Consider the following 21,399-nt stretch of genomic DNA (forward strand, 5'->3'; position numbering starts at 1 on the left):
TTTGGGCCCAAAAAAGGCACTAGCGTCCTATTTTACAAAGCCCCGCTGCTAGCAGCTGCCGGGTGGCAACAGCCCTGAAGCCCTTTAAATCTCTATGGGCTTTAGGGCCGTTACCACGGCTTTGTAAAACAGGCCCTAGGTCTTATTTTCGGAGTAGGTCTTATTTTTTTTCCTGTACAATGATCATCTCTTTCTTCCTCTCCTTCACCCCAATTCTTCCTATTTCCTTTCTCTCCCCCACATGTGCATCTTTTCTCCCCTCTCACCCATCCCCTTGTGCAGTATCTTTCTATCCCTCCCTCCCATCCCTTGTGCAGCAAAACCCTTGAAGCTCCTATCCCTCCCTCCCACCCCCCCCCCCACCCTGTAAAGCATCTTTCTACACCCCCCTTGCTGCATCCCCCAACCCCAGAGATCTCTCCCTCCCATCCGAACCCCAACCGCGAGACCGAAATACCTGGTAACAAACGGCAGCATTGGCAACACAGGCTGCATCATTGCCTTCTCATGCCCGGGCATTACTCTGCTGCATCACTGATGATATCATCAGCAATGCAGCACACATAACGCCCGGGTGTGAGAAGGCCGCGATGCAGCCTGTGCCAACGCTGCTGTTTGTTCCCAGGTATTTCAGTGTCGTGGTCAGGGTTCAGATGGGAGGGAGAGAAGGAAGGGGAAGCGGGGCACAGGGGGGAAGCGCTGCTGCCGGCAACTAGGGCTTATTTTGGGGGTTAGGGTTTATATTAAGACCTACCCCGAAAATCATGCTAGGTCTTATTTTCAGGGAAACACGGTATCTGCATACTGCTATGGAGTATCATTGCTGGCTGCTTCAGTTAATACAGGGTGGTAAGAAGGCAGAAGTTATCCGCTTAGCGGGAATATTCAGCCGTCTAAAAGAATAATTATCAAGTTAGGACAGCAAAACATGCTTCTTTAACTTTATCCGGATAGCTCATGGCTGAATTTGGATATTCAGTGCTGGCTACTGTCTGGATCCTGGAGGTAAATATCTGGATTTTTTTTTTTAAACAACCATGGCAGCCAGCATTTTAGGATTAAATATCTTTAAGGGGGTGGGTAACGTCCATCCTCGAGGGCCATGACCCAGTTGGGTTTTCAGGATTTCCCTAATGAATATGCTTGATCTATATGAATGCACTGCTTTCACTATATGCAAATAGATTTCATGCATATTCATTGGGAAATCCTGAAAACCCAACTGGGTTGTGGTCTACGAGGACCGAGGTTGCCCACCTCTGATGTAGAACACATGAAACGACAGATTAATAAATGTTTTTTATACAATTCTCATCCTCCCAGCACATTACGAATATTATGAAGAAGCTCATAAAGGAGGTCTGTACTCTTATGACCTCCAATAACACTATCGTCAGCTTTTTATTTAAAAAAAAAATAAAAATCTAATGCCGAGGTTGAATATTGGTCAGATAGCATTGATCTGAGAAGCCAATATGAAGCTATCAAATTTGGGAGTGTGTGATTAAAAATGAGCTGCTTCAAATATAAGGTTACTAAAATGGTACATAGTCTTCGTCATAAGGCATATAGGGACAGACTTAAAGATCTCAATCTGTATACTTTGGAGGAAAGGCAGGTGAGGGGAGATATGATAAGAGACTAAATACCTACATGGCGTAAATGTGCATGAGTTGAGTCTCTCATTTGAAAGGAAACTGCAATGAGCGGGCATAGGATGAAGTTAAGAGGTGGTAGGCTCTGGAATAACCTGAGGAAATACTTTTTTTTACAGAAAGGGTGGTAGATGCGTGGAAAGGGTGGTGGAGACAGAGACTGTGTCTGAATTCAAGAAAGGGTGGGATCTCTTAGAGAAAGGAAGAGATAATGGTTACTGCAGATGGTCAGACTGGATGGGCCATTTGGCCTTTATCTGCTATCATGTTTCTATATATCCTGGAGAAATGTTGTTCCTGAGATGGACTTTATTAATATTAAAATAATAATAAAACTTGGCAAACCACATAAAAACCTCTAGGACGCAGTCCGCTGAAAAGCTTTGGACCCTGGACCCACATAAAAACCTCTATGACAGGAGTCTCCATACAACAGATCACAAGTAATTGGAAAAATTTGAATAGACTTAATTATAATTTCTGGTGGAATTCAATATGTCATATTTACAAAATGGAGAGAACAACAGCTGTACAAACAGGGATTTTTTTTTAATTTATTCGTTTTTAAACTTTCATCAAGTGTACAGAAATCATAATAAACACTATTAATTAGATCACTTGAACATCTTATCATTGTATCTTATAAATATAAATGCAACCCTCCCTTATAATAATTATAATATAAAAAGGGAATTTTAATAAATTTAATGAGATATGGTGGCCATTAACAAAATATTGCAATGAGTAGATACCATTTTACATTATAAATACAATTTAAGGTAGAAGGGGTGGGAGGGGGGAATCTGAATTTATTAAATAATTAGATCACTAGGAACGATTATTGATGTGAAAAATTTGATTGAATGTAAGAATGAAAGGGAGGGAGGGATGGGATAAAATTTTAATCTACTAATATCATAAATGATAGAATTTCAAATGATATAGTTATTGACAAATGTTTAATATATATGTATTTGTTGTAAGATGAAAAATGAATAAAGAATTATAAAAAAAAAAAAATAAAGTCCATCTCAGGAACAACATTTCTCCACATTGTTTTTTGTTTTTTCTTGGATTTGTTTGTGGAGATCTCTTGTTTTCATCTATATATCCTGGGTCAGACAGTGCGGGAGGTAGGGCACCTATCTGAACCCAGCTCCTTCAAGTGACAGGTTGTCATCACTTATTGAAATTCAAGGATGTACGAGATGAGAAGGGTGGTATACAGAGAGTCCAGAGTGGCCACTCTACCCTCCTGCTCCCTCAGGTAGAAATTTTACTCACTCCATCCCCTTGATTGCAAGCATCGGTTAGTAATGAGGTCCACAGAGGGAGTAGCCTCAGCCATTAAATCGATCACTTTTTATTGAAATGTTCTGGTGTTTTAAGAAACATTAGCATTTGGGTTTGGGAACAGTAAGAAAAGTATGTGATGTGGGTAGGAACTGAATAGAGTCTTATCTGTCTCTTTTCTTCCTTCGACCTGTCGTACCTTTAGTTCCCGATGGGGGAGAGGTTTCTCTTGGTGGCGACGGATAGACAGAGCCTCTTCTTTCGTCCTTGTGACTTTTATGAAATGTCGGCTCGGGCAACGATGGGGTTAGTGCTTTTGCTGCCTGTTTTTCTTTTTCCTTAGCTGCTACCTCTGCTTCTTTCATAGCTTTAAGTCTGAAAACAGGTTTCAAGACAAAAACAAGGGAAAGAGTGGGTTTTACTAAAGAACAACAACCACAATCATATTTTTTTAAAATCCTAGAGCAATTCAGTTGACTTAATTATAATAACTGGGCATAGAGGTGTTTTACTATGGAAATGATATAATACTGGTTCACTACACTGACTCTTTTCGCTGACATTTCAGTTTCAAATTAGCTCAAACAAGATCTCCTCCCGGCTTCACCAGAATTGCTTACCGTATTTCCCCAATGATAGGCTGCCCCCATTCTATAAGCTGCACAAAATGTTGATTTATGTTTTAAAACTGTTAGCTAAGCCACCCCATGTTGTTAGCCACGGCATTACTGGAGTAGCTGTACCTTTGAAAATCAACCCCGGTACCTTTTTTAATCCCCCTTAAATACCTCCCTCGATAGACAGCTGCCGGCTCCTCCTGCAATCTCACAGCCAGCGGTGCAGGGCAAGAGCAATCTTTTTGGCATCCAGCCTGGCCTCACGCCACTTCCTGAATGGCTGCCGTCAGTTCTCACGAGTCCTGCGAGAACTGATGGCAGCTAGTCAGGAAGCGTCGCAGGGTCAGGCTAGCTGCCAAAAAAATTGATCCTGCCCTGCATTGCTGGCTGCGAGATTGGAGGAGGCAGCCAGCAGCTGTCCAGCAAGGGAGGTATTTAAGGGGGATTAAAAAAGGTACGGGGGGATATCTTTAGATAGGCCGCCCCATTTAAGCAAGTCACACCCAGTACTCATGTTTGTAAAATCAATCTATAAGCCGCGGCCTATCATTGAGGAAATACGGTAATTCTAAATTATTTAGAAACTGGATTACAGGCCTATCCCCACCTCCAGCCTCTGTACCTCAAGTGCAAGGTTCTTCTCTGAACCTTATCAAACATTTAAGTATCTTAATGTTTTCCTAGATCACAAGTTAGCAAGCCCAGTAAAATCTGTTTCTTCAGTCTAAGACAATTTCATTCAGTTTGCTACTTCTTCAATCAGTCGTCACAAATGACCCTTCTCTACACACTTCTTTTCTCCTGTCTGGATTATGGTAGCGCAATATACAGTATACAATTGTTTATTTGATGAATGCAATCAATGTCAAATACTTCTATAAGAATCCTTTCACATGCCATAAGATTTGTGTTTACATCATCAGTGGCTGCCTATTCCATATCGCATTCAGTAAAAAATAGCTTACGCAAACTCATAAGGTCTTTCATATAGGCAGGGCAGGATTAATTTTTCGAGGACCCCCTGACCCTGCCCCGCCCCCATTAATCTGTTTTCTTATTCTTTATTTCCACTTGTATTTCTTTTTTTCTTTAATTCAAAACAAACAAATATTAGCATACCAGTGCTAATATTAGCATACCAGTGCTAACCATCTCTGAACAAATCCCCCTTCCTTCCTTCCTTCCCTTCCCACCTACTTATCCAGGACTTTAACTCTGAATCCTTTCCATGCATATATAAAAGTGTTCAAATAGATTGTAAAGCAGCAATACTACCTGAAATATAAGTCTATATTAATAACCAAGTTTACAACACCTCTCAACTGCCTCACTCTACGTCAACCAACTGTAACCCATACGTTCCACTCCATGTATGTTAACTTGTAACGAAACAACAAGGCAAGCAGTTCACCAAAGAATCCAACATGAAACAAAAGAAGATCGGCAGACAACAAAGAGATTCAAATCAGATTTATTCAAGGTGTTCCCAAGAACCATGCCCGATGCATTTCACCAAATAAGGCTAGTCAACGCTAACAGAAAATCATGTCTTTCATACACACAGAAAAATAAATCCAAAAACCCAAAAATGGGAAGAAACCCAAATAATGAAAAAAAGATCTTCCATAGCCCTAAAGCAAAGGTGATAGGAAGAGATAGCTGAAACCACAAAAGATAATTATTGTTAAATTTATGTGAAATATGGGGAGTCCTCAGTATACACAGCTCACAACGGGAACAAAAGCCCCTAATGTGCCAGCTGTCACATACGTTACACCCACAGGGGTGTTACATCCCCGGACTCACCCATATGTGATACCATATACCTAGTGCACAAACCAGTGTGCTAATAATGGAAAGTAATCAATCAACATAACATACATAAAAGGTTAAAGCTGTCTGCCTCTCATCCGAGGGTGCAGCAGAAGCGACCAAAATCAACCAAAGGCACAGGCGTAGCAAGCCATAAACAAAAAATAAATAACTTAGCTTCTCCGGGGTTAGAGATACAAGGCAGCACAATGGCTTGTCCAAGATTTGTCCAGTTTGTCCAACGGAACTCCGTTTTGGGGGTACAAAGAATCCCCTTCCTCAGGAACCAACTTCTAGATGTGGTGCTCCAAAACGCTCAAACGCCTGCCAGAGTGGAACAGTTGAACACAGATACACCCTCAACCAGTATGGAATAAGTAATCACAAATTTAAAATAGAACTATGTAAATAAAGGTTAAACTGAACCGCCAAGAAGCCAAACTGCATACAGTGAAACACCACAGAACAACAATGATACATAGCCCCCTAATACTCTGCAAAATATAAGTATAGCAGATGTAAATTTGAAGAAACTGACAAACAAGCACCACTTTACAAATTAACAAATAGAAATAAAACAAAAATCGAAACTAAGAATATACCATTTCATTGGACTAATCCATTTTTCAATTAACTTTCAGAAGCCAAAGCCTCCTTCAGGTCAATATAGTATAATGCTGTTACATTATACTGTCCTGACCTGAGAAAGGGGGTTTTGGTCTCTAAAAGTTAGTATTAAAATTAGTCCAATAAAATTACCTTATTTTCTATTTATAAAAGTTTTATCAATACAACTACAATACTATTTTATTCTAAAGCAACAAAAAATCTTTTTTCTACCTTTTGTTATTTCTTCTTTAATCATCTTGTCTTCACTCTTTTTTCTAGCCAGCATCTGTCCTCTCTCTGTCTTCCATGCAACATCAGCCCCTTCCACCTACTGTCTGCCCCCTCTATCTCTGGCCCTTCCATCCACTGTCCGCTCTCTCCCCATTCCAAATGGCATCTTCCCTCTTTCTATGCTCCTTCCATAAACTGTCTATCCTGTGTCCCTTCTCTCCTTTGTATATGATTGATTTCAGCTCTGCCACCTCTCCATTTTTCTCTCTCTGTCACCACCCCCTCCCCTATGCTCTGGCATCTCTCTCTTCTCCTTTCTTTCCTTCCCACCCCACGGTCTGGCATCTTCCCTTCCCTGATTCCCTGGCATCTCTCTCTTTTCCTTTTCTTCCATCTCTCCCTCCCCTTCCATGGTCTGACATTGCCTCCTTCCTTTCTCCTTGGTCTGGCATACCTTCCTCCTTCCCTCCATGCCCTGGCATCTCTTCCTCCCTCCCTCTCTTCCCTCCATGCCCTGGCATCTCTTCCTCCCTCCCTTCCCTCCATACCCTGGCATCTCTTCCACCCTCCCTTCCCTCCAAGCCCTGGCATCTCCTTTCATTCTCTCCCTCTCTTCCCTCCATGCCCTGGCATCTCCTTTCATTCCCTCCTTCAGCTTCCTTCTACCTCTCTTTCTCCCTCCAGTTGGATGCAGCAATTCTCTCCCCCTCTGCTCCCTTTCCTCCTTCTGTCACCCAAGGCCTGGCATCATGAACTTCTTTGGGCAGCAGCAGCATTCACAATTCGCTGCAGTTGCCAGCTTCGGGCCTTCTTCTCTGTTGGGTCCTGCCTTCATGGAAACAGGAAGTAGGCAGGACCCGGCAAAGAGGAAGGCTTGAAGCCAGCAACTGCAGCGGATTGTAAACGCTTTTGCTGCCCGAAGAAGTTAATGGAGCACCTGGGACAGACTGCTTCTCTCCTCCTCCCCGCCCACCGAACCCCCGCTGACCCTCCTATCTCTTCCTCCCAAGCGAACCCCGCCGACCCTCCCACCGCAAGATGACCGACTGACAATCCTTCCTCCAGCGACATCAGCGGCCGCAGCCTTCTCCTGCCAGTGATTCTCTCTACCGCATCACTGATGATGTCATCAATTATGCGGCAGAGGGAATCACTGGCAGGAGAAAGCTGCAAAGCAGACTGTTTGAGTGCTGAGGCTGCTGACGCTGCTGGAGAGAGGTTTGTCGGTCGGTCGGTTGTCTCGCGGTGGGAGGGGATTCACAGCAGTCGGCGGGATTCGCATGGGAGAGAGAGATAGAAGTGTCAGTGGGGCCTGCGTTGCCAATTGATGCAGGTAGGAGGGGGGCCTGTCACCATTTGGCGAAAAAAAATTTTTTAGTGGTCTCTTTGCCCTCCTTCAGTGGGTCCTCCTGACCATTCCAGGCCCTAGGCACGTGCCTATTGGGCCTACCCTTTAATCCAGCTCTGCATATAAGCAACCTTTCCTATCTTTCCTCATCTATTATCCCTTATACACCCACCAGGGTTCTACATTACCTCAATAATTGCCATCTACACCTGCCATTGTTAATCCCACCAGATTGGAATCCACTGAACAGAGCACCTTCTACAGATCAAATTGCTAATATAAAGAGGAGGATTTTATATAACATGAGACAGATTAGTGAAATCCTGTTTGTTTGTTTTTTTAAAACATCATTTTGCACACATTACACCTTTTTGGGAGCATCTGTAGATTTCTGCACCACCATTTCTGGAAGTCTATTTTATGACTTGGAAAAAATTGGATAGGGCAACCACCATAATCTAAGGAGATCTTCAGATATATATGTATATATGTTTATATATATATCACAGTTAAACAGTATCTCACTAGATAGACTGAATATATGTATATCATATCATTTTTTTAGTGCATTATGTTAGTAGGGGGACTCATATTAGTATTTAATTTACATAAAAAATTTGAAATAGAAAACAAATTAGAAAATCTTATAAATGAAATAAATTATTTAGTTGGTAGTTAAAAATTATAAAAGTCATAAAACAAATTTGAACTTATGATAAATATGGTGAGAAATCCTCGGTGAAAGTTTATCTACATCTGCTTTTTTTCTTTTTATGAGAGACTATAATTGTGCTATATTTCATAACCTGTACACAGGCACCCTGTTATAAACATACCCCTCTCTATCCATTTAAAGTACCCACCGTTCTTTCTCCTCTCTCTGCATCTTAAGTACACGAACAGCTGCAGCCCGCCAAGCCCTAGTTTTGGGGATTTCCTCCTGTAATAGGATTTCACGATCATAAGCAGGAAAGATGAATTTTATAAAGAATATATGGGTTTGAGTGATATATTTGTTGAACTGCTTCTGCTCAGGCGTGATTGGTTCAATTTTATCTGTAACAAAACAATCCAAGCTATGATTTCCCAAAGATAATTCCACTTATGCATTTTACAAAAATGGATTCACTTTAGTAGTCTTCCTGGAAGGGGATAAGCAATGTGCAATAACAGAGCAGAATAAAATAGTGTATCGCAAACTGTGTGCCGTAGTACACCAGTGTGCCTCCTGCGATTTTAGGTGTGCCGCCACATACTGGCGAGGAGGAGAGTCATCCACGCCGGCTGACTACCTACACAGCGAGAGGCACATCCTGTAAGAAATCAGGCGGTGCAGAGGACTCTCCTCCTGGCCAGCATCTTGTCTCTCCCCGAAGCTCCCAGATCCCTCCACAGAAGTGGGTCGCGGCCAGATGAGCCTCCGCAATGATGTCACGAATGCGCGTGACGTCATCGTGTTGACGTCCGCTCACTTCTGGGCGCCTTCCAGCTGAGGCACTGGGTTTAGTGTGCCGCCGGCCGGAAAATTTGCGAGACACTGGAATAAAAGCGGACAGCAATAGGTGAAATGCAGCTTCTTCCTAATATACTGCTGGTCATTTCCTAAAACAGCCCCTGGTTAAAGATCGTACTGTCAGCACTCAGTAGGGCGATGGATAGGGTTAACAGATGTCCAGATTTCCCCTTTTGAGGACATGTCTGGGGGTCTGGACGGCTCTTCAAAACCCAGGACATTACATTACATTACATTACTGATTTCTATTCTGCCTCAACCTTGCAGTTCTGGGCGGATTACAAAAGAGACAAATGGACATTTCCAGGATAATTACAGAGAGAATTCTGGTCATTTCCAGGAGAAGTTACAAGAATAATGGAGCTGTATATTTCAAGAGCTACAAGATGCTGTACAAATAGGAAATAGTGCAGATCCAGTATATATACCGTTAGGGAAGCCGTTGACATGCTTGAGGCTAAAGAGAAGGGAACTGGTGAGGGGGGGGAGGGGGGAGTGGCGTTGAGGGGGGTCCGGTTGGGGTTAAGCCATCTGTATAAATTTTTTGAATAGGTGGGTTTTGATTTATTTGTGAAAATATTTGTAGTCGTTTGTTGTTATCAGCAGGTTGGAGATAGTGTGGTCCATCAGGACATCAGGACTAGACTATGACAATGCCCGGTACACTGGTCTAACCAAAAAGAGTTTGCATCAGCTGCGGCTGCAACTAATTCAGATAGCTACAGCACGATTGATAGAAGGCTGCATGAGACGTGACCACATCGCACCCTTCCTGCAGAAACTACACTGACACCAGGAGCATCACTATCTTTACCCTCATCCAGAGAAATTATATAATGTGAAACCCTCCAGCGAGCCTTCTCAAGAGTAGCCCACTCGTTCTGGAATTTATTCCTACAGGGGCTACGTCTAACTCCAGACTACCTCTACTTCAGGAAGTAGGTGACAGCCTGGATCTTCACCCAAGCTTTTAATACATAGGGTGATTGACTATATCCCAGGACTAACTTGCCACATACACTAACTAAATCAGTTCCTTATACCTTGTTTAACTGTATAAACAACTTTACTGATTTTGACTTTACCTTATTTGTTGCATCTATGTATATATTTGGTCTTTTTACTACTGTTATGCTGTTAAGAAAATCGTAAGTTTTTTTTTTTCTTTTATTTATTTATAAAATTTTACAATATTTCAAGCATATACATCTTGTACAGTAAAGTGAGATCAAACAACATATTAAACTAAAATTGCAAAATTAATATTACTACAAGAAAATACTAACCTAGCTAATCTCACACTAGTCCTCAATTTTATTGGATCCATAATTAAGAGTAGAACATATATAATTCAAATTAATTAATTAGGAAAAATCCTTATCTGACTAAAGTGCAGGAAACTAACTTTCCATGGACGTTGTTGTTATTCCTTTTTCTAGGCGTTTCATTGAGAGAAAGCTAATCAGTTGAGATGGCTCTGTAAATATATACTTCAATGATAGATATCTAACTACACATTTACATGGATATCTCAAAAAGAACATACCCCCTATTTGAGTCACACCAGGTTTTAGAATTAAAAATTCTTTCCTTCTTTTTTGAGTCTCTCTAGAGACATCAGGAAAAATCTGAATGTGCTGTCCCAGGAAGTCTTTGGATCTATTTTTAAAGAAAAGTTTTAATATCCAATCCTTGTCTGGAGCCAAAGCAACAGACAACAAGAGAGTAGCTGGAACAGCCAATTCTCTATCTGATTGTTCCAGTATAGCCGAAATGTCCAATGACCTCTCCCGGGGTTCCTCAATTTTATCTTCTTCTTTGAGTTGGGGCTTAGCAGGTAGGTAATACACTCTTGTAAGAGGAGGTAAGGAGTTTTCAGGAATTTCCAAAATTTCCATAAAATATCTTTTCACCATTTCTCTAGGAGAAGTTGACAGGATTCTTGGAAAATTTATAAATCTCAAGTTATTTATTCGACCATTATTCTCCTGCACTTCCAGCTTCTTCCTGAGTAATATATTATCTTTAACCAACATATCTTGATTTTGTTTCAGTAGCATTAACTCCTTATTTGTATTTTGTGTCTCTGTTTTAAATTGTGACATATCCTGCTTTAAAACTTTTATTTCTTCCTTTTGTTCTTTTAATTCTTTATCCAAACTTTTTATTTGAGGATTTAAGGAATTCCCCAAGTTTACTACCAAGTCCCATAATGCTTCGAGTGTGACTGTAGGAGGTTTTGTAGGTGAGAAAAGTTGTAATGGTGTAGTATCTAAATGTTCTGGAATTAGCTTTACCTCAGTGACGTCTTGTATTCCTCCAACCTCTGTTGTCCCGATCGCAAGTCCCGTTGTCATATTCAGCGAGCCCTCCATACTAGCCTCTGTGGACACAGAAGAAACCACCTCCTCAGGTAGATTCTGGTCCCGTGGGGAGCTGGCATCTTGCGGCGTCGGTTGGAGGGGTGGCGTCCTAACGTCGGGGCTAAGAGTGACATCATGCTCAGGGGAACCCACCGCACTACTCTCCGGCAGTGTCCCCAACGAGCTAGCACCCGACCCTTCTTGTTCCCGTTGTAGGCGTCGGAGAAAATCATCAATGGTAACCACTGGGGTTAAGGGTCGCCGGGAGGCTCCTCCGGTGTTCCTTCCTCGTCTTTTCGGCATTATTAAAAAAAAAAGAGAAAAGACTTCAACGACGTCCTCACTGCAGCAGATATGGAATAGACTTCTTAGATCCAATAATGGGGAGCAGGATCCAATCCGGGTCTATATGTCCCAAATAAATTTCCCACTGCCGGCTCCCGGACTCTACGTGGCACGCCCCTTCGGCCACGCCCTGCGGCCGCGCGGCTGCGGCCGCAACCGCAGCAGCGGGTGCTTTTACGCTGTCGGAGACGGACCCAGTGACGTCAGGGGTCCGTCTCTGTGATTGCCTGTCAGCGCCACCGACCAGGAAGAGGAAACCGCCGCTGTACACCCGGGACCAGCAACGGGACACCCCTCAACTCTCCTCCAGCCCGGTAAAACTGCTCCCAGAAAATCGTAAGTTTTATGTTGAATTATATCTGCTGTACCCCACCTTGGGTGAATCTCTTCATAAAGGTGGCTAATAAATCCCATTAAATAGTGGATACCTACATTTCTATGATAGATTTAGTATGACGGGGAAAAAATTGTATAAAATCAAAACCATGAAAATATTTTTTGAATTGGTTATCTTTACAGATAGAGGGCAGGATTGTCTTTTGCTGTTCCCTTCTAATAAGTCTATAAGACATAAGGGAGGGGGCAATATTCAGACCTAGGGAGGCAGCCCAGCTAAGTTCCACGGTCAGCAATGAGGCCAGAAAGTGAATGCCAGGCCTCTTCTAGTGACTAGTATTGAATATCTGGGGGGTAGAGGGAGGTTGGCTGCTATTAACTCCTGGACTATAGTTCATATATTGTAGACTGAGTTCTGTACCATCATTACTGGAGTTAATGTTCGTATTTCCATCATAGCTGCTCATGTAAACCGCTCTGAATTGACTTCATCGTCATTAGTAGCGGTATAGGAGCTTTAAACAATAAACTTAACCAGCTAAGTCAATGTTCAGCACTGGTTATGTTAGTAGCAGCTAAAGATAGGTGTGCTCTTTGTGTGTTCTGATTTGGCCACTAAACTTAAGCCAGCTAGCACTTAACTATTCACAGCTTGATGGCTAAGTTGCACAACTATTTAGCAGAGATAACCAGTCATTTCCTGATGAATATTCATAGTTAGGCTACCAAATTCCATTTGACCAGCCAGGAGCCATTCCTGGATCATTAAATAGCACTGAATAAAGTCATTGTTAAAAATATGATATATATAGATATATATAGATAGATAGATATAGACTAGTCTTTAAGCCTGTTATATAACGGGTGCTAGAATATATGTCTATCTTTCTTTCTGTCTCTCTCCCTACCCCTGTCTTTTTTTTTTTTCTGTCTCTCTCCCTCCGGCTGTCTTTCTTTCTGTCTGTCTCACTCCCTGGCCCCCTTTAGCTGTCTGTCTCTCTCCCTGCCCCTGTGCCTTTCTTCCTTTCTTTCTGTCTCCCTCCCTACTTCCCTGTGCAGCAGCTGCAGCATTGCCTCTCCCTCCATTTCTCTGTGCAATAGCATTTTTTTCCCTTCCCCCTCCCCACTTCCCTGTGCAGAAGCCGAAGCAGCATTCCCTCCCCCTCCATTTCCCTGTGTAGCAGCATTTTTCCCTCCCACCTACTTCCCTGTGCAAAAGCCGAAGCAGCATTCCCTCCCCCTCCATTTCCCTGTGCAGCAGCATTTTTTTTCCATCCCCACTTCCCTGTGTAGCAGCCGTAGCATACCCTCCCCCTCCATTTCTGTGTACAGCAGCATTTTTTCCCCTCCCACTTCCCTGTGCAGCAGCCACAGCATTCCCTCCCCCTCCATTTCCCTGTGCAGCAGCAGGATTTCTCCATCCCCCTAATCTTCCCGCGGTCTGGCAGACTCCCTTGCCAGAGTTATTTTTCAGTTTAAAGGTGCCGCCACGGCTCCTCTAACGATCCCCACCTGCATCGGAAGTCTTCTCTGAAGCAGGTGCGGCTCGTGACAGGAGCCGCGGCAGCACCTGTAAACTGAAAAATAACTCCAGCAAGGGAGCCGGCCAACTGGCAGTTCAATTCGGAGCTTCGGTCTGCCCTGCTCGCCTTGCCGTATTGTATTTTTTAGTTGAAAGACGCGGCGGCGGCTCCTCTCAAGATCCCCACCTGCGTCGGAAGTTCGACGCAGGCGGGGAATGTGAGAGGAGCCACCGCCGCGTCTTTCAACTTAAAAATACAATATGGCAAGGCGAGCAGGGAACAGGCCAGACCGAACAACAGGACAAAAAACAACCCTAAACAGAACCCATTCCATGCAATACCTTGAGATTCAGCATCACTCTAGTCCCTACCAGCAGCCAATATCTAATATAATAAAACGGTAGCCACGCATGCACACTCCTACCTGCGGGGCCCTACAGCGCATGGAAAACGGAACACGCAGGAGGGAGTGCGCATGCGCGGCTACCGTTTTATTATATTAGATAGAGAGATAGAGATAGAGACAGCGAGAGAGACAGAGAGAGAGAGAGAGATAAAGAGAGAGAGATAGAGAGAGAGAGAGAGAGAGAGAGATAGAGACAGAGAGAGAGAGAGAGATAGCCTATCATGTTTTCAGGTTCTCTGCAACAAATGTACTGTACAGGAGAATTTTGCATATTCTGAGTTTCCAGTGTGTGCAAATTTCTCGTGCACATTCATTCTGAATATCTCACTGAATAAATAATAAGCACTCTTGGTGAGCCAGCTAAAACTGGCCTAAATTACATAAAACCATACAACCGCAGCATAATAATGCTCAACATCCACATTACCCGATTCATTTTTGGGACTGCTTGTTGATTGTCGTTCTGCCTTCACAGATGGTGTTCGTCTACTTCTAAATTCTGCTTCTGTGATCCTAGCTTTAAGGTGTAGAAAACATGGCGCAGAGATGAGATAAGTATTTCAGTACAAATGGAAAAAGGAGCTCCTTTCTATGTTAAGAAAATCGCTAGCATCCTTTCACAAACATTATGCTTATCAGCAAAACCCAAAGCTGTTTATGCCTTTCTGAACCATGTTTGACTCTTAATGCTCTTCATTTCATGTCCACAGAAAAATGAAGATTTAGCAAAGTCGCTTACCCATAACCGAGGTTCGCCATGGAGAGCAGGGGAATGCAGCCACACTGCCTGGAGACATCTCCGATGTTTTCAAAGATCACAGCTCACAAATTGCAGATTTTGAATCGCCACCATTCTAGTCTTCCTCAGCTAGAAGACTTGCAGCATGCCTCTTCGGGCCGTGCGCAAGACCAGATTGTTTGATGCCATCTGAATTTTCAAGACTCTGTTTATCAACTCATTTTCTCAGCCTATGATGCTTATAGATAGGGCAGCCCCTAATGCAGCCACGACTATCTGTGCTAGGCATTAGCCAGTGGTGCCTCTCCCCGTACCTCTTTAGCGTTCCAGGCACGAGCAGCAACCCCAACTTGCTGCTCACGCCGACTCTTCCTCTGATGTCACTTCCTAGGCTTGGGTCCAGGAAGTGACATCAGAGGAAGAGCCAATGCTGGTGCAAGCAGCAGGTCGGGGTTGCAGCTCATGCCCGGAACGTTAATGAGGACATGGGGAAGGGAAGGGGCATGCGGTAGTGAGTGACGGCGCCTGGGGCGGACCACTCTCCACAACCTCCCTTATTGCACCATTAAGCTTAAGAGAAGACCTATGTGATCATCTAACAGAGGCCCCCTACCTCAGGGATCACCAAATTAAAGACCACTGTTCCATTTTGGATTGGACTGTTTAGTCTCGTACTGAAGACTGTATGACTGTTAGCTAGGGGTGGGGGGGATGATTGTCTGGGATATTGGTTGTATTGTTCATTGTTGTGTATATTTTTTCAATAAAAATTTCCATTTGGAAAAAAAAAAAAGACAACTGTCCCAGTGTACAGGAAATTTCCTATCAACTGGACAAGGAATCTTCACAGCTTTTTTGGAACAGTCCATAAACAGAAGTTCAGCAATTTTATCCTTGCCAGTGTTACTAAAGTTTACCCAAGACCGACTGCTCAACGTCAGACCTTAGACATATCCAGTACCAGAGGCCACAGAAACACATAGAGCAAGCAACTCCAGTTGCCCTTTCCGGGAGGCCAACTCCTAGTTTTTGAATATTCACTAGAAGGGGACAAGATCTTGCATTTCAAAAAGAAATGATCACAAATTACTACAGATCATTGGGCCCTCAATATCATTAACCAGGATTACAGAATAAACTTCAAATTACAAACCAACTTGGGACCTGATCTTGTATTGAGAATTCCATCTCCCCAGGTTGACATTCTAGCAGCAGCGATCAATGCATTGAGCAACTGAAGTGGTGCCCCTGGACTAATGGGCTAGAGGTCCCTATTCTAGGCTTTTCCCAGCTTTTCATATTTCCCAGCCCTAAAAATCCAGGCATGCCTGGTGAAAAATGCACCATTTTGGCTTGGGTATTAGTCTGCTTCGTTTTTGGATATTACATGCATTACATTACATTAGTGATTTCTATTCCGCCATTACCTTGCGGTTCAAGGCGGATTACATCCAAACTAAAACAAAATTACATTCAAAATTTGAAGGAATAGAATAAGCGCTGACATAGAATTTTTAAGGAATATATATTGGGTAAAGAGTTACCAAAGGGAAGTGGAGGTCTTTAGGAGATAAGAATAGGTTGAAATTATGGGTTTTTTATAACGTTTGGTAGATAAAAGAGTATTAGAGAGATCTAAGGGTAAATAGAGTGTTGGATATTGGGTTGGACTTGGTTGTGCTGGATAGGTTTTATGTGATATCAGCTAGCAAACTATCAACCCCCAGGACAGATTGGCCTCACCATCTCCAGGTTAAAGTTGAATATGCAGCAAGCCTTACATGTATACCTGTTGTGAACATTTGTAAAGCAGCTACTTGGACCACACTACTGCCTTGATAAACAGTCCCAAGATGCAGCTTCAAAATCTCTTCAAATAATCGTAGTCCCTAGTGGATTATCTGCCACCCTTCTCCTTTTTCAAGGTAGTGGTTAGAGCTAGAGCCTCAGCACTCTGATGTCGTGGGCTCAAATCTTGCACTGCTCCTTGTGACCTTAGGCAAGTCACTTAATCCTCCACTGCCCCAGGTACATTAGATAGATTGTGAGCCCGCAGGGACAGATAGGGAAAAATACTCGAGTGCCTGATTGTAAACTGCTTAATACACCTTGTCCAAGCGCTATATAAAAACCCCTTTCCCAATTTACTAACTCATCAAGGGAGCTCTCAGCTTTGCATTTACCGGGAACTGTACCTGCATTTCTCCTGTTTGTTATTCAAAGTCTTCTAGTTCACCTTTACCTATTTAGTTCAAGGATGGATTACAAATTAAGAAGCCAGGCCAGTTTGCCCAGGAATTACAATAACCAGATTAACCCATTAAAAACTAGTATTGATCCATAATTAATTCATACCCACCTCTTTTTTTAAGTAAGCTATGCTAGCGGCTGCCACTGTGGTAACTGCCTCAGTGCCCATAGGAATTTAAAGGGCTTTGGGGCTTTTGTTGTGTGGCTTTGCAATGTCCTCAAACAAACAGATTAAAAAATTTTTCTAAACCTAAAAGAAAGTCCACAAGAACACAATTTAAAAGGAAGCCGATTCCATAATTTTACTAGCTGGTATTGGATAGATAAAGAAAACTGTCTAATAGATTTCAAATTTTTTGACCCTGGAAATTTCAATTTAAAAAGTTTTTTTGTGGAATACTTATTAGAAAAACCCTGTAACACTATTAAGAACATAAGAATTGCCACTGCTGGGTCAGATTAGTGGTCCATCGTGCCCAGCAGTCCGCTCACATGGCGGCCATTAGGTCAAAGACCAGTGCCCTGTGTCTAGCCTTACCTGCGTACGTTCTGGTTCAGCAGGAACTTGTCTAACTTTGTCTTGAATCCCTGAAGGGTGTTTTCCCCTATAACAGCCTCCAGAAGAGTGTTCCAGTTTTCTCTGGGTGAAGAAGAACTTCCTTACATTTGTACGGAATCTATCCCCTTTTAACTTTAGAGAGTGCCCTCTCGTACTCTCTACCTTGGAGAGGGTGAACAATCTGTCTTTATCTACTAAGTCTATTCCCTTCATTATCTTTCATTATGTTTCGATCATGTCCCCTCTCAGTCTCCTCTTTTCAAGGGAGAAGAGGCCCAGTTTCTCTAATCTCTCACTGTACGGCAGATCAGTTAAGTAACTGGGAATGTTAAAAACTGTAATTCCCAGTTTGAACTTTATTCTAGCTGCTAAAGGTGGGAACCAATGGAGTTTTCTTATAATAAGGTTGCAAATGTTCAAATTTCCATAGAGCAAATATCAGTCTAACTGCTGAATTTTGGACCATTTGTAAATGGGTTATTAGAGTAAATGGATCATTAGAGTTTTAGAACAACTAATCAATACCAAATTACAATAATCCAACCAACACAAAATTAAGGCCTGTACAAATTTTTTACTGGGTTGTAATGGTGCAATCACTTATCATGCCACTTAAAAACAAATTAAAACACTTAAGCAAGGCACGTGTCAATGCTTAACTTTCGATGGCAGCGCGATCTGGGCAACTGCCAGTGCCTAATTTTCGACAGCAGTGAGATCTAGGCACCTGCCAGTGTGTAACCTTTGACCGCAGTGAGATCTAGGCACCTGCCAGCACCCAACATTCCTTATGAAATGGCGGGGATGTCACTAGTGAAAACTAGAAGTCAGAAATTGCTTTGATAAATAATATATGAACTGACTTCACATTCAACACAAACCTGTCTATGAAGTGTAATCTATATGTTTTAAGTTGCACAGAAATGTGAAACTCAACAAGGGGAGAACGCACCCCCCTAGAATGGGAACAGAGTTTACCTCCCAGTCATTGCAACTGTTTCTGTAGAGATCACACTTCAAGCCAGGATGTTAGTTAATAAAAAATTGTTACAGTCCTTGAAATGATATAAAGTATAGAAGACCCCACCCCTTTCATACAAGATGTGATATCACACCTTTTAGTTCATGCATCAGAAGCAGGGGTCATCACGGACAAGGAATTCAAATTTCTTTCATGTAAACATCCAAGAATTCCTGTCATCTATTTTGTCCCAAAAATTCACAAGTCCCTTCAAAATCCCCCAGGTAGACCCATTGTGTCAGGCATTGGTTCCATTTTAGAACCTTTATCTGCTATGCTTGATACTTACCTTAAAGACAAAGTTTCTTTAGCTTCTTCATACGTGCTTGACTCCGCCCACATGATCAATATTTTAGCGCAATACCAACAAGTTCCTCCACAAGCTACATTAATAACGTTAGACATATCTGCCTTATATACTAATATTCCGCAGAATGCAGCAGTAACAATTATTGAAGAGGAATTGCGCACCTTGGAGCTTTCTCAAGGCAGGGTTGAATTTTTAACACAGCTGGCGCATATAGCTTTAAATATGAACTATTTCCAGTTTGATATGAAGTATTACAAACAAATCAAGGGCACTGCCATGGGTGCTAAGATGGCACCCTCTGTGGCGTGCCTATACGTATCTAGATTTGAAGAAACTTTCTTATACATTTCTGATTTTTGGAAGGACTTTTTAATTTGGAAACAGTATATTGATGACATCTTCGCTGTATGGACAGGTCCCTCTGCAGATTTACAGATATTTCTAGCCTGGCTGAACTCTTGTGATAGTAATTTACAATTTGTTATGCACACAGATTCACAACAGGTATCTTTTTTAGATATTCAAATTTGTTTACATCATGGACATTTTTCTACCACCATTTTTCGCAAGTCTACTGATAGGAACAATTTACTAGAATACAGTAGTTTCCACCCCAGACATTTAAGAAATAACATTCCAGTGGGACAATTTTTACGTCTCCGAAGACTCTGCACCACGGTCCAGGAATATATTATAAAAGCTGGTGAAATGAAATTCAGATTTCAACAAAGGGGGTATCCTCACTCAGTGATACAGAAAGCATATAAGAGAGCTTTATATGCAAATAGAACTTTATTACTGTCTTCACCATCAAAATCAGATGAGAACTCTCTAGTATGTGTCCTCCCTTATTCAGTTCGGGCGTTTGATATTAAACATATTATTAAACAACACTGGGGAATTATGCAATTCCATGAGGCATTCCAACAGGTGCCCAGATTCGCGTTCTCCAAACAGCGCAACTTGAAGCAGCATTTGGTCCATTCCCAGTTCATTAAACAACCACGGACACAAACATCAGGTCAACATTCTCAGTGTGGTCGTTGCAAAATATGCAAACATTGTGTCACTTTACAACAAATGTCTACCTGTCTAAGTCATCTTAGTCATATCAAGTGCCCCGCTACTAATTGTGACTCTCGACAAGTAGTATACATCATCCAATGCCCATGTCGGTTGTTTTATGTAGGGTGCACTACCCGAAGTATCAAGACCCGGATTGGAGAACATATCAGCAGGATTCGCACAGGAGTGAAAGAGGCCCCCTTAGTACAGCATTGGTTGGATCATCAACATGCACCCATGGATCTCATCTTTTCTATTCTCAATGTCATAGTTCCTACTAGAGGAGGAGATGTTGCAAGGATGCTTTGGAAACAAGAACAGAAGTGGATTTTTATCCTCAATACCTTGCACCCACATGGACTGAACAGCGAGATGGAGTGGGTTGCATTTCTATGACTCTTAACATTATTTTGTTCCTTGACCAGGTGGTAACATTGCAAATTATTGTATTATTTTTGTTTTATTTTTAATTCATTTTCATTCATTTTTTACAGCATTTTACAGGTTTTTTTTGCTTCACAGTTTTTTTTCCACAGTCTTGATTATTGTATCAGCCACTTGATGATGTCATCAAATCCCTCCCCCTTCTCTCTATTTAAATCGGGAGTGTACTGCTGTGACCTTTCTGGCAGTTTGAATACACTTTGTGGTGTGAGAGCTTTTCAGTTTTGGTATGTATTTTGTGCATTCCCTCCTCTAGTTTAGCCTTAAAAAGTAATACTTTTCATCGAGGTGTGGTTATGGATTTTTACTCACACCCGATGTTGTAAATGACTTTTGTATTGCAGAAATGTTGTCGTATCACTAACTTTAACACAACTGAAGTTTAAAAGACTACAGCCTGTTTTCCAGCAATCGTGAGTGGGTCTCCTGACGAAGGACACGAAACGGGGCCGCGTCGGGACCCCAAACCCCTCATTTGAGTTAAGTTATGATTCTATTAATCATGCTTAAGTGATGTTCTGACAAGTATAAAACAAGCATAAGAAGAAAGGAGAAAATCCTATACTTTATATCATTTCAAGGACTGTAACAATTTTTATTAACTAACATCCTGGCTTGAAGTGTGATCTCTACAGAAACAGTTGCAATGACTGGGAGGTAAACTCTGTTCCCATTCTACGGGGGTGCGTTCTCCCCTTGTTGAGTTTCACATTTCTGAGCAACTTAAAACATATAGATTACACTTCATAGACAGGTTTGTGTTGAATGTGAAGTCAGTTCATATATTATTTAGCACCCAACATTTGGCAGCTTTTTGGAGAATCCACCCTAAGAGCCTTTCATCATCCATGCAAAAGGGTGAGCATCTGAAGGCTAGAGTGAGATAGGATTCCATCATGGGTAGTGACACGACTGAGCTGCAAGTGAAATCAGAATAGTTCATCTAGTGTTAAGTGGCAG

The 21,399-nt window shown here is 42.1% G+C and overlaps 1 protein-coding gene across 6 annotated transcripts in view; it reads right to left on the bottom strand.

Moving 5' to 3' along the window:
• Positions 1 to 2,349: 2,349 nt before the first annotated feature.
• LOC117345692 (radial spoke head 10 homolog B-like) overlaps positions 2,350 to 21,399 on the bottom strand; it is a 106,722-nt gene continuing 87,672 nt past the window's right edge. For 2 of the 6 annotated variants that reach the window (XM_033914716.1, XM_033914717.1), the window contains exons 18-20: positions 14,479 to 14,568; positions 8,429 to 8,621; positions 2,350 to 3,323 (exon numbers count right to left, since the gene is read on the bottom strand). In XM_033914716.1, the coding sequence (XP_033770607.1) occupies positions 3,113 to 3,323; positions 8,429 to 8,621; positions 14,479 to 14,568 (494 nt within the window). In that variant the 3' untranslated portion in view covers positions 2,350 to 3,112. Of the gene's footprint in view, positions 3,324 to 4,759; positions 5,702 to 8,428; positions 8,622 to 14,478; positions 14,569 to 21,399 lie in introns of those variants that run through there. The other 4 variants (XR_004536486.1, XR_004536487.1, XM_033914718.1 and 1 more) reach the window with 4 other exon arrangements.

This window comes from Geotrypetes seraphini, chromosome 11, assembly GCF_902459505.1.
Source record: "Geotrypetes seraphini chromosome 11, aGeoSer1.1, whole genome shotgun sequence".
NCBI lineage: Eukaryota > Metazoa > Chordata > Amphibia > Gymnophiona > Dermophiidae > Geotrypetes > Geotrypetes seraphini.